This window comes from Heteronotia binoei, chromosome 9 (genome assembly GCF_032191835.1).
Source record: "Heteronotia binoei isolate CCM8104 ecotype False Entrance Well chromosome 9, APGP_CSIRO_Hbin_v1, whole genome shotgun sequence".
Classification (NCBI taxonomy): domain Eukaryota; kingdom Metazoa; phylum Chordata; class Lepidosauria; order Squamata; family Gekkonidae; genus Heteronotia; species Heteronotia binoei.
Window position 1 is genome coordinate 44,398,049 of NC_083231.1, and position 14,171 is coordinate 44,412,219.

At 43.3% G+C, this 14,171-nt stretch overlaps 1 protein-coding gene across 2 annotated transcripts in view; it reads right to left on the reverse strand.

The window, feature by feature from the left end:
- GALNTL6 (polypeptide N-acetylgalactosaminyltransferase like 6) overlaps positions 1-14,171 on the reverse strand; it is an 816,075-nt gene that overhangs the window by 471,948 nt on the left and 329,956 nt on the right. For both annotated transcript variants that reach the window (XM_060246534.1, XM_060246536.1), the window contains one exon: positions 10,249-10,357. In XM_060246534.1, coding sequence (XP_060102517.1) covers positions 10,249-10,357 — 109 coding nt within the window. The remainder of the gene's footprint in view (positions 1-10,248; positions 10,358-14,171) is intronic.

Here is a 14,171-nt window from a genome sequence, read left to right on the forward strand (position 1 = left end):
CAGGGAACAGTCTGGGTTGATTTCACTTAGGACTGACTGATTTGATCTTCTTGCAGTCCAAGGGACTCTCAAGATTCTTCTCCAGCACCACAGCTCAAAAGCATCTATTCTTCAGCGCTCGGCCTTCCTGATGGTCCAACTCTCACAGCCATACATTACTACTGGGAATACCATGGCTTTGACTATATGAACTTCTGTTGGCAGGGTGATGTCTCTACTTTTTATTATACCGCCTAGGTTCACCATAGCTGCTCTCCCAAGGAGCAAATGTCTTTTAATTTCATGGTTACAGTCACCATCTACAGTGATCTTGGATCCCAGAAATGTGAAGTCTGTCACTACTTCCATGTTTTCCCCTTCTATTTGCCAAGGTGTTATGGGGCTGGATGCCATGATCTAAGTTTTTTTTTCATAAAATCATAGAATCATAGCGTTGGAAAGTACCTCCAGGGTCATCTAGTCCAACCCCCTGCAAAATGCAGGAAGCTCACAAATACCTACCCCAAAATTTTTGATGTTGACTTTCAAGCCTACTTTTGCACTCTCCTCTTTCACCCTCAACAAGAGGTTCTTTAGGTCCTCCTCACTTTCTGCAGTTAGAGTGGTATCATCTGCATATCTGAGGTTGTTGATGTTTTTCCCGGCAATCTTAATTCCGGTTTGTGCTTCATCCAGGCCAGCATTCCACATGCATATAAATTAAGTAAGCAGGGTGACAATATACATCCTTGTCCAACTCCTTTTCCTATTCTAAACCAATCAGTTGCTCTATATTCTGTTCTGACAGTTGCTTCTTGACGCTTATATAAGTTTCTCTGGAGACATGTGAGATGGGTTGGTACTCCCATCTCTTTAAGGATTTGCCACAGCTTGTTGTGATCCACACAATCAAAGGTTTTAGCATAGTCAGTGAAGCAGAAATAGATGTTTTTTCTGATACTCCCATGCTTTCTCCATAATCCAGTGAACGTTGGCAATTTGATCTCTAGTTCCTCTACCTCTCCGAAACTCAGCTTGAACTTCTGGTAGTTCCCGATCTACATATTGCTGAAGCCTAGCTTGTAGGATTTTTAACATGATCTTGCTTGCATGTGAAATGAGTGCAATGGTGCGACAGTTTGAACATTCCTTGGCATTACCCTTCTTTTTTACCCATCTGAAAATCATGAGGAACCCTGTCAAAAGCTTTACTGAAATCCAGGTAAACAATATCAACAGCATTCCCTCGATCCCATAAGCTTGTCACTCGATCAAACAAGGAAATGTGGTCTGGCAGGACCTGTTGGAAACAAATCCATGCTGACTTCCCCAGATCACCAAGTTGTCCTTTAGCTGCTCACAGTTTGATCCTTTTAAAATCTGTTCTAGTATTTTCCCTGGGACAGAGGTCATACTGACTGGCCTGTAGTTTCCTGGGTCATCCCAGGAAAGCTCATACCCTATCACAAATTTTGTTAGTACCAAGAAGAGGTTTTACTACAGAAATCACAACATTATGGCCGTTTTCCCACTGAGCTTACCTCGGAGCGATGTCCCTCTTCACCGCGCAGCATCTGCGCAGATTTCCAACCAACTGCTCCGAGGCTGCTCCGAGTAACCAAGTAGAGTCGCGGCTTTTGCGTCGCTAACGTAAACTGGTTTTTAGCAGTTTCCATTTGCGACGCAAAAGGTCGGGAACTTCCTGGTTCCTCAGAGCAGCCTCGGAGCAGTTGGTGGGAAATCCGCGCAGATGCTGCGCGGTGAAGAGAGACGTCGCTCTGAGGTAAGCTCAGTGGGAAAACGGCCTACAAGAATGCTTAATGGAGACCTAGGTAAAAGTCATTTTAGTTATTGCCACCAATTTTTTGATGAAGTAAGCTTCAGTTGAATACTGCTGTTAGAAATAAATCTATGTCCCCAGAAGAGTATATAGATGGTGCAATCCTGAATAGAATTACATTTAACTGAAGATAAGACATAAGAGAAACCATGTTGGATCAGGCCAATGGCCCATCCAGTCCAACACTCTGGGCGTTTTCGCACTGACCTTCAAGTAGCGCGACCACCCTCTTCACACCGGAGGATCTGCCCGGATTTCGCACAAGAAGCGCCGGCGCACCCAAAAGAGCCGGCTACTTCCGTCGCGAAACCCGCTCAAACGGAAACCGCCAAGAAGCAAGAAAACGTTTGAGCGGGTTTCGCGACGGAAGTAGCCGGCTCTTTTGGGTGCGCCGGCGCTTCTTGTGCGAAATCCGGGCAGATCCTCCGGTGTGAAGAGGGTGGTCGCGCCACTTGAAGGTCAGTGCGAAAACGCCCTCTGTGTCACACAGTGGGCAAAAATAAATAATATATATATACACACATACACTGTGGCTAATAGCCACTGATGGAGCTCTGCTCCATATTTTTATCCAATTCCCTCTTGAAGCTGGCTATACTTGTAGACGCCACCACCTCCTGTGGCAGTGAATTCCACATGTTAATCACCCTTTGGGTGAAGAAGTACTTCCTTTTATCCATTTTAACCTGACTGCTCAGCAATTTCATCAAATGCCTACGAGTTCTTGTATTGTGAGAAAGGGAGAAAATGACTTCTTTCTCTACTTTCTCCATCCCATGCATTATCTTGTAAACCTCTATCATGTCACCCTGAAGTCGACGTTTCTCCAAGCTAAAGAGTCCCAAGCGTTTTAACCTTTCTTCATAGGGAAAGTGTTCCAAACCTTTAATCACTCTAGTTGCCCTTTTCTGGACTTTCTCCAATGCTATAATATCCTTTTTGAGGTGTGGCGACCAGAACTGCACACAGTACTCCAAATGAGACTGCACCATCGATTTATACAGGGGCATTATGATACTGGCTGATTTGTTTTCAATTCCCTTCCTAATAATTCCCAGCATGGCGTTGGCCTTTTTTATTGCAATCCTACACTGTCTTGACATTTTCAGTGAGTTATCTACCACGACCCCAAGATCTCTCTCTTGGTCAGTCTCTGCCAGTTCACACCCCATCAACTTGTATTTGTAGCTGGAATTTTTGGCCCCAATCTGCATTACTTTGCACTTGGCCACATTGAACCTCATCTGCCACATTGACGCCCACTCACCCAGCCTCAACAGATCCCTTTGGAGTGCCTCACAATCCTCTCTGGTTCTCACCACCCTGAACAATTTAGTGTCATCTGCAAACTTGGCCACTTCACTGCTCACTCCCAACTCTAAATCATTTATGAACAAGTTAAAGAGCATGGGGCCCAGTACTGAGCCCTGCGGCACCCCACTGCTTACTGTCCTCCACTGCGAAGACTGCCCATTTATACCCACTCTCTGCTTCCTATTAATCAGCCAGTTTTTGATCCACAAGAGGGCCTGTCCTTTTACCCCATGACTCTCGAGCTTTCTAAGGAGCCTTTGATGAGGAACTTTATCAAAAGCTTTCTGGAAGTCAAGGTAAACAACATCTATTGGGTCTCCTTTGTCGACATGTTTGTTCACCCCCTCAATGAAATGTAACAGGCTAGTGAGGCAAGATCTTTTCTTACAAAACCCATGCTGAGTCTTCCTCAATAACCTGTGTTCATCAATGTGCCTACTCATTCTGTCCTTCATAATGGTTTCTACCAACTTTCCCAGTATTGAAGTCAGACTGACTGGCTTGTAATTTCCCGGATCTCCTCTGGAACCCTTTTTAAAGATGGGGGTGACATTCACGGCCTTCCAGTCCTCAGGAACGGAGGCAGATTTCAATGAAAGATTATAGATTTTTGTCAGAAGATCCACAAGTTCAACTTTGAGTTCTTTTAGAACTCTTGGATGTATGCCATCCGGACCTGGTGACATTAGTTTTTAATTCGTCTATCAGTTGTAAGACCTCCTCTCTTGTCACCTCAATCTGACTCAGACCTTTCAACACCCCTTCCAAAATTAGTGGTTCTGGAGCGGGCAAACACTTCTCATCTTCCACAGTGAAGACGGAGGCAAAAAATGCATTCAGCTTCTCAGCTATTTCCCTATCCTCCTTCAGTAATCCTTTGACCCCTAGGTCATCCAAGGGCCCCACTGCCTCCCTGGCTGGTTTCCTGCCTCTAATGTATTTGAAGAAATTTTTATTGTTGGTCTTTATGTTTTTTGCAATATGCTCCTCATAGTCGCTTTTTGCCTGCTTGATCACAGTTTTGCATTTGATTTGCCACAGCCTGTGTTCCCTTTTATTAATCTCACTTGGACTAGTTTTCCACCATTTAAATAAGTCCTTCTTACCTTTTACAGCTTCCATTACTTTGTTTGTTAACCATGCAGGCCTTTTCTTATAACTGTTTGTGCCTTTCCTAACTTGTGGTATATATTTTATCTGAGCTTCTAAGATTGTAGTTTTAAATAGCCTCCAAGCTTCCCCAAGGGTTTTGACCTATTTACCTTTCCTTTTAGTTTCCTCTTCACATGCCTCCTCATCTCAGAGAATTTACCCCTTTTAACGTGGTCATGCTGGTCTTTTGGGGAAACTCCCTATTTATACAAATGGTGAAATTAATAATGTTATGGTCAATGATATCAGACATTGCCAAAGGATTTTTTTAAATGAAACGTTTGCCTAAAGAATCATAACCAAAACTGCTGAGATAGTGGGTTGTATCTTACCATGCCACTTATCTGAGTGGGGGATATTTCTTCAGTGCAAGGAGACTTCCTCTGGAGGAAGAACCATTTCCACTGGAGGAACTGCCTGCATAAAAACATGGAATCAGCAAGGAATCAACAGGGGTAGACTTGGTTTACAAATGTCAGGTCTACCCTTGTTGATGCTGGATCAGACCAGTGTTCCATCTAGTCCAGCATCATGCTTCACACACTGGTTTACCAGTTGCCCTGTAGGGACAACAAACAGGGCATAAAGATCAAGCTTTTCCCCTTATGTCTCCTAACACTGGTATTCAGCTGTTTACTGCCTCTGGATATGATGGCCCTCTTTAGTCCTTATAGCTGCTGGTAATCATCGATGGATCCACATTTTATGAATCTGTTCTTGAAAGAGTATTCCTTGAAAGAATCCCTTCATATTCTCTAAAAAAATTTTTTTAATTATTTTGCCAGTCTCATATTAGTGGTTTGTTTCATGCACAAAGTTAAACTAATTTAAATAGTGACTGGTGACATTAAATTGTTCAAATCACAGAAAGACACTAGTGCCAAAATTCTGTTGAACAAAGAGTGACATCTTAACACATCTTACCACCTGGGTTAAAAACACACTTTCTTATTTTTCCACCCACATTACCACAAATGCAATCTATTTATTCTCAGTTCCATGTAGTATTCATGTCACCTTCCCTTAAAGCATCGGCTGCAAAAAGATATGTGGAGGCAAAGAGATACTTCTGATTTGAGAAAGTACACAACTTCTCTGCTGTACTTCCTCCAACTTCTTGAACAGCATCAAAGTGTGCTATGCTTGCTTCATCTGTCATCAGCTGATAATGTATAATGTGAGAAAGGGGGAAGGAATCAATGAAGACAGTGGGGTTTATCCTGCAATAAGATCAAATCATGTATTTCAGCAGTATGTGCACAGCTCAGAATACAAAGTTATAGGACAACAGGAAAACAAGACAAATCCAGAAGATTTTTTGCTGAATGAACAGAGCTACTCCTAGAATGACTTTCAGTTTAGGAGTACAGATGGAAAGTCAATTGGGCACTTTCAGATTTTGAAAATTGACAAAAGAAAGACAGGTGAGAAAGACATATCTTCCAAAGGGCACACTTTTCTGCCATATCTTGTAATGTAAGGCGGCAGGAGGAAGGTGGCGGGCCTAGCTTGCCTGGGAAATTATAGATGTTTGTATGCAAATGCTAGAAGTGTTCGAAGTAAAATTGGTGAATTGGAATGTTTAGTGTTGGGAGAAAACATAAACATTGTGGGAATTTCAGAAACTTGGTGGAATGAGGAGAATCAGTGGGACACGGTGATTCCTGGATATAAGCTATATCGGAAGGATAGGGAGGGAAGGGTTGGAGGTGAGGTGGCTCTGTATGTCAGAGAGGATATATGGTCAGAGAGGATATGAGGTCAGAGAATTAGATTCCCTTTTAGAAATGCTCTGGGTTGAAATAGAGGGCCCAAAAGGAAATTTAACTATGGGAGTTTGTTATCGCCCACCAAATCAAAAGTGAGAGGACGATTATAATATGATGGAAGGCTTAAAGATAGCGGCTAAACGTAAAAACTGTGTCGTAATAGGTGATTTTAACTACCTGCAGATTGATTGGGTCAATAAGTTTTCTGGTCGAGAGAAAGAGATTGAGTTTCTTGATGCTCTCAATGACTGTGCTATGGAGCAGATGGTCTCAGAACCTACCAGGGGTGGGGCGATCCTGGATTTAGTCCTAAGTAATGCCCAAGACTTGGTGAGAGATGTAAAAGTGATTGCGCCGCTTGGGAGCAGTGACCATAATGTTATTGATTTCACCGTTTGTATAAATAGGGAGTTGTCCAAAAAGACCGCCACAACCACGTTTAACTTTAAAAGGGGTAAATACACTGAGATGAGGAGGCATGTGAGGAGGAAACTGAAAGGAAAGGTACATATGGTCAAAACCCTTGGGGAAGCTTGGACACTATTTAAAAATATAATCCTAGAAGCTCAGATAAAATACATACCACAAGTTAGGAAAGGCACAAACAGGCATAAGAAAAGGCCTGCATGGTTAACAAACAAAGTAATGGAAGCTGTAAAAGGTAAGGCGGACTCCTTTAAGCGGTGGAAAACCAGTCCAAGTGAGATTAGTAAAAGGGAACACAGGCTGTGGCAAATCAAATGCAAGACTGTGATCAGGCAGGCAAAAAGGGACTATGAGGAGCATATTGCAAAAAACATAAAGACCAACAATAAAAATTTCTTCAAATATATTAGAAGTAGGAAACCAGCCAGGGAGGCAGTGGGGCCCATGGATGACCATGGGGTAAAAGGATTACTGAAGGAGGATAGGGAAATGGCTGAGAAGCTAAATGAATTTTTTGCCTCCGTCTTCACTGTGGAAGACAAGAACATTTTGCCCGCCCCAGAACCACTAATTTTGGAAGGGGTGTTGAAAGACCTGAGTCAGATTGAGGTGACAAAAGAGGAGGTCCTACAACTGATAGACAAATTAAAAACTAATAAGTCACCGGGTCCAGATGGCATACATCCGAGAGTTCTGAAAGAACTCAAAGTTGAACTTGTGGATCTTCTAACAAAAATCTGTAATCTTTCATTGAAATCTGCCTCCGTTCCTGAGGACTGGAAGGTAGCAAATGTCACCCCCATCTTTAAAAAGGGTTCCAGAGGAGATCTGGGAAATTACAGGCCAGTCAGTCTGACTTCAATACCGGGAAAGTTGGTAGAAACCATTATGAAGGACAGAATGAGTAGGCACATTGATGAACACGGGTTATTGAGGAAGACTCAGCATGGGTTCTGCAAGGGAAGATCTTGCCTCACTAACCTGTTACATTTCTTTGAGGGGGTGAACAAACATGTCGACAAAGGAGACCCAATAGATGTTGTTTACCTTGACTTCCAGAAAGCTTTTGATAAAGTTCCTCATCAAAGACTCCTTAGAAAGCTTGAGAGTCATGGAGTAAAAGGACAGGTCCTCTTGTGGATCAAAAACAGGCTGAGGAATAGGAAGCAGAGAGTGAGTATAAATGGGCAGTCTTCGCAGTGGAGGACGGTAAGCAGTGGGGTGCCGCAGGGCTCGCTATTGGGTCCCATGCTCTTTAACTTGTTCATAAATGATTTAGAGTTGGGAGTGAGCAGTGAATTGGCCAAAATTGCGGATGACACTAAATTGTTCAGGGTGGTGAGAACCAGAGAGGATTGTGAGGAACTCCAAAGGGATCTGTTGAGGCTGGGTGAGTGGGCGTCAAAGTGGCAGATGCAGTTCAATGTGGCCAAGTGCAAAGTAATGCACATTGGGGCCAAGAATCCCAGCTACAAATACAAGTTGATGGGGTGTGAACTGGCAGAGACTGACCAAGAGAGAGATCTTGGGGTCGTGGTAGATAACTCACTGAAAATGTCAAGACAGTGTGCATTTGCAATAAAAAAGGCCAACGCCATGCTGGAAATTATTAGGAAGGGAATTGAAAACAAATCAGCCAGTATCATAATGCCCCTGTATAAATCGATGGTGCGGTCTCATTTGGAGTACTGTGTGCAGTTCTGGTCGCCGCACCTCAAAAAGGATATTATAGCATTGGAGAAAGTCCAGAGAAGGGCAACTATAATGATTAAAGGGCTGGAGCACTTTCCCTATGAAGAAAGGTTGAAACGCTTGGGACTCTTTAGCTTGGAGAAACGTCGACTGCGGGGTGACATGACAGAGGTTTACAAGATAATGCATGGGATGGAGAAAGTAGAGAAAGAAGTCATTTTCTCCCTTTCTCACAATACAAGAACTCGTGGGCATTCGATGAAATTGCTGAGCAGACAGGTTAAAACGGATAAAAGGAAGTATTTCTTCACTCAAAGGGTGATTAGCATGTGGAATTCACTGCCACAGGAGGTGGTGGCAGCCACAAGTATAGCCACCTTCAAGAGGGGTTTAGATAAAAATATGGAGCACAGGTCCATCAGTGGCTATTAGCCACAGTGTGTGTGTATATATAAAAATTTTTGCCACTGTGTGACACAGAGTGTTGGACTGGATGGGCCGTTGGCCTGATCCAACATGGCTTCTCTTATGTTCTCTTATGTTCTTATGTTTTGCTGCTATATCTTGAAGCATGGGCTTTCTGTAGGACCAAATACATTTAGAGTCCCTATAAGTTAAAAATTAACACAGTACTTAGCACTACAGTAGCTAGACTTCCAGGCACAGTGCTTGCAAGTGAACCAGAAAGTCTCGTGTTCAGATCTTGCTTCTTTTAAGGCCAAATTAGACATAATAGCTCCCACAGATCCAATACCACCAAGGACACCACCATTTAAAAAAGATTTAAGAATGCTGCAATCAGGCCTGCAGTGCAGTAGACTGAGGTGCTCTTGTTCTCCCTCCCCTGCATGCTTACAAATGCTGAAACAGCTGTGGGGAGTCATTTTAGCACTTGAAAAAGTATGGGGGAAATAGATATCTCAGACCACTGTACTGTTGGCCTCATCAAGATCAAGCCCTCATAGCGGTTTTAAATGATAGTAGCACCCACAGAATAGACCTGTGGATGCTGTTATGTCTAGTTTGGCCCTTAGTCAGTGGTCTGTGACAAAACAGTCTCCAGACCCCACCTTCGATACGCAATAATAATATTAGATAACTTTACAGATGCTGTTGTAAATACCACTGGGATATTATGAACTATTTGAGCACTCCAGATGACAACTGGTGTCACTTGCTATTGCTGAAATTCCAGCAGGTGTTAGGGTACCATATTCTGAGGTGCCCAAAGCCTCCACAGGGCCTTCAAGGGCAATCTGTCACAACTGAAGTCTACAGCAAGAGCTGGCAATCTGAAGGATAAAAGTGAGGATTCATCCAGTGTGGTGTAGTGGTTAAGAGCAGCAGACTCTAATCTAGAGAACTGGGTTTGATTCCCTGCTCCTCCTCCACATGAAGCCAGCTGACTGACCTTTGGTCAGTCACAGTTTTCTTAAAACTCTCTCAGTCCCACCTACCTCACAGAGTGTCTGTTGTGGGGAGAGAAAAAGAAGGTAATTATAGGCAACTCTGAGACTTCTTCAGGTAGTGAAGAGCTGGGTATAAAACCAATTATTCTTCTGATCCTTCTTCTCATGCGCTATCACCCAACTTCAGTTACTTTAGGAAAGGACCTTCAGGGAGACCAAGTGATAGTTTCCTGTCTTTCTGCAAAATCAGTCTGACCTATTAGGGAGCCTTGTTGTGTAGACACTGTCTTCACCTCTTTTCAACCCATCCACAGAGCAGAAGCTGGGTCTATCACAACCCTGAGAACACATACTCGAAAAACATCAGTACAGTGCATTTTTTTTTAATTAAAAGAGAACAATATGTAATGGAGGGAGTGCCTTTTCTACTAGCATTGTTTTGACAGAGCTTCAACTACTAAACAATAGAATCGATATGTAAGGGTTCTTTCCCTGTCTTATTCTTGACAGGTATTACTTATAATTTATTTTTACATGACAGCATAGCTTTGATACATAACATATATTCCAAAGATATTTCAGTAGATACTGCTTAGCCAGATCTAACTAAAGAGTATCCCTCTGTAAAGAAACAAAAATAGCAGTAATTTACTCTTAAGTATCCTACCTGCACGCATGGCATCTTTTTGAATACTTTCATAATCATGCCAGTCCTTTCTTTTCAAGCCATCTGTCCAGGTATATAGTTGTCCATCTCCAAACCCCATTGGGAACATCTGTGGAAAAAGTATAATGATCAAATAATTGGGGGAAAATGACAGGGAGTCTTCACCATTTTAATCAATACTTCAACTCATGCATATGCAGGGAGACAGAACAACCAGGAGCCCTGTATGCACTGTAGGGTAAACATGGAAGTTTCCCCATACACTTTAATAGAAGCAGCAGCAGTGTAAATATGTCTCTTTTAAAGCCTTTGTGGTGCACTGGCTTTAGCATCAGGTTTGGATGTCTAAAATCCAGGTTCAGTTCCCCACACAGTTGTAAAGTTTTTCCAAATGGCCTTGAAGAAATCATATCAAGCAGCTTGAGCAACCCTGGAGATGCTATACATATATAGTAAGCCAACATATGGCACCTTAACTCCTCAGAGGAAAGCGAAAGGGGTCAATCAACACACTTCACAGAATTAATCAGTTTTTATGACCCTTCCACCAGGTGACATATATTGTTCTATATTTTATTATCATAGCACCCTGCAAAGTGGGTTAGGCTGAGAATGACTAATCCAAGTAGAGTCACCAGGTCCAACTCAGGAATATCTGGGGACTTTGGGGGTGGAGCTGGGAGACTTTGAGGGTAGAGTTAGGTGGAAGGTTGTGACAAGCATGATTGAACTCCAAAGGGAGTTATGACCATCACATTTAAAGGGACCACACTCCTTTTAAATGCTTTCCTTCCATTGGAAATAATTTATTTTATTTGATTTATTTGATTTTATACCTCACCCTCCCCGCCAAAGCAGGTTCAGGGTGGTTTACAACACAAAATCCCAGGAACAATAAAATTAATAGGTATTAAAAATACACATTCAGCAGTAAAATAACAGTGATTAAAACAGTTAAAACAATTAAAACAGAAAAACAGACTATTAAATTGGTGCTATTCTGATGGCAACGGCCTTCTTCCACAGCTCTTAAATACTGGTGCCAGTCAATTGTATGCCAGCCAGAAAAGGACAGTCTTGCAGGCCTTGTGGAACTGTACCAGGTTCTGCAAGGCCCTCACTTCATCTGGTAGTTGGTTCCACCAGCAGGGGGCTATGATTGAGAAGGCCCTGTCTCTAGCTGATTTCAATCGGGTCTCCTTTAGCCCAGGGATTACTAACAGATTTTGTGATCCCAATCTAAGTACTCTCTGGGGAACATGTGGGGAGAGATGGTCCCTAAGGTAGGCAGGTCCTCAGCCATATAGGGCTTTAAAGGTAATAACCAGCACCTTGTAATAAACCCAGTATACTATTGGCAGCCAGTGCAGTTTCTGGAGACCCACCTGGGAATCCCCAATAACAACCAGGCGGCCACGTTCTGCACTAGCTGCAACTTCCAGGTTCGGCACAAGGGCAGCCCCATGTAGAGGGCATTACAGTAGTCCAACCTTGAGGGCATTACAGTAGTCCAACCTCAAGGTCGCCGTGCTCCAGGAAGGGGACCAACTGCCTTGCCCGCCTAAGATGGAAAAACGTGGATTGAGCAGTGACTGCTATCTGGGCCTCCATTGTCAAGGTAGGCTCCAGTAATACCTCCAAGCTCTTGATCTTGTGTGCCATTGCCAGTGGTGCACCGTCAAAGGCCGGTAGGGGGATTTTCCTTCCGGAACCACCACAACTCAAGCAAAGGACCTCTGTCTTCGCTAGATTAAGCTTCAATCTACTCCACCTAAGCCATCCAGCCACAGTTTGTAGCGCCAGGTCCAAATTTTCTGGGACACAGTCAGGCCATCCGTCCATCAGTAGATAGAGCTGGGTGTCATCAGAGTACTGGTGACAACCCAACCCATACCTCCAGGCAATCTGGGCAAGGGAGGGCATATAGATGTTGAACAACATCAGGGAGAGCACCACCCCGAGGCACCCCGCAATCAAGCGCGTGCCTCCGGGACAGTTCACCCCCAATTGCCACCCTTTGTCCCCGACTATCAAGGAAAGAGGAAAGCCATTGCAAGGTGAACCCCTGAATCCCTGTGTCGGTGAGAGCGGGTCAGCAACTGATGGTCTACCGTATCGAATGCTGCCGATAGGTCCAACAACATCAATACCGCTGAGCCGCCTCGATCCAGATGCCGCTGGAGGTCATCCACCAGGACAACCAGTGCTGTCTCCGTCCCATGGCCTGGGCAAAAGCCAGAGTGGTGGGGATCTAGAACAGAAGCGTCATCCAGAAAGCTCTGTAACTGCAGTGCCACTGCCCTCTCAATAATTTTACCCAAAAAGGGTAAATTTGAGACCGGCTGGTAATGTGCCAATTTGGCTGGGTCTAATGTCAATTTTTTCAGGAGAGGGCGGATCACAGTCTCTTTAAGAGGTGCTGCAAAATGCCCTTCCACAAGGGATCTATTCACAATATCCCGTATAGGATATCTGAGCTCCCTCTGGCAAGCTTTAATAAGCCAGGAGGGGCAAGGGTCCAGATCACAAGTTGTAGGTCGTTTAGTAGAGAGGATCCTGTCAACTTCCTCTAGGCTGAGTGTATTGAAGCAATCCAGAACAAAACCAGAAGACAGGCACGGGGCCTTGAGTTCACATACTGTCTCCAATGTGGCAGGGAGGTCATGGAGGAGTGACGAGATCTCGTCTGTCTGCAAAAAAGTTCAAAAAAGCCTCACAGCCGATCTCCAATTCCTTAGAATTTGGCCTGCCTTGTGGCTGTGTTGTAAGGGACTGAATTGTGTTGAACAATTGTGCCAGGCACAAAATTGCACACGTAATCTTGGCCGCAAAGTAAGTTTTCTTTGTGGCTTTCACTGCCATTTCACAGGACCCCATAAACTCTCTATAAGATGTTCTAGTTGCTTTGTCGAGTATGCCGCCATTGCCTCTCTAGCTGTCTGAGTCCTCGTTTCATCTGCCGCAACTCCAGGTTATACCATGGCGCTAGCTTAGAGCAAGGGATGGAGGATGGGGACACCTTATTTTAGAGTTCATAGAATTGGATTCGCGGGTCCAATCTTTTTGAGACTTGGGGGCTGGGGCTGAGGAGATGCACAAGATGCTATACTGAACTTTTGTGCCTCCACCTCAAAAAACAGCCCCTCAGAGCCCCAGATACCCACAGATCAATTATTCATTATATTATATGGGGACCAGTCTCCATAGGAGATCTCATATAATGGAGATCTCAGTGGAATCCCCCATCCCACTTTTTTGAGGGACTCCAAGTCCAGAGATAGCCTGTCTCCAACCCTAAAGCCAAGATCACCCAGTGAGCGCCAAAGCAGAACGTGGGGTTCAGGTCTGGGTTTTCTAGTCTTAACATAATTATTTAAACACAATATTATTCTGACTCCTCCTGAAAGGGAACTATTTACAAACAGGTAACTACTAAGTTCTTATGGAAGCTTTTGTATATTCATTTTGCATATATATATATATATGAATAATACAACATCCAAGACTGTGAAACAGCAGCGCATTTTGAGAACAATTGATTTTTTAAATTAATTAAAATATCTAAATTATTTAAATCAAAAGAACTAATACTGACAAGTGATCATTTTTAAAAAAAAAAATAAAATTACTAAATATCTTGAAATGGACAGAATGAAAAATCTACATGTCCTTGTTTGAGGTGTTAAAATTCTACTTTCAGAATATGTGTACCATCATCTATTTATGAAGTCAGCAAAAATATCTTAAAGACACCAGTTCCAAATATATGTCAAATCATTTTAGCATCAGTAATTGTACCAGCCCTCCTGCAGCTACAAAAGGAACAAATGTAGTTTATTTGAATATAAAGTACTAGGATTCAAAGTGGCTTACTCAAAATATACCTCAAATGTACCCCAACCAGGTACAGAAATCCATACAAA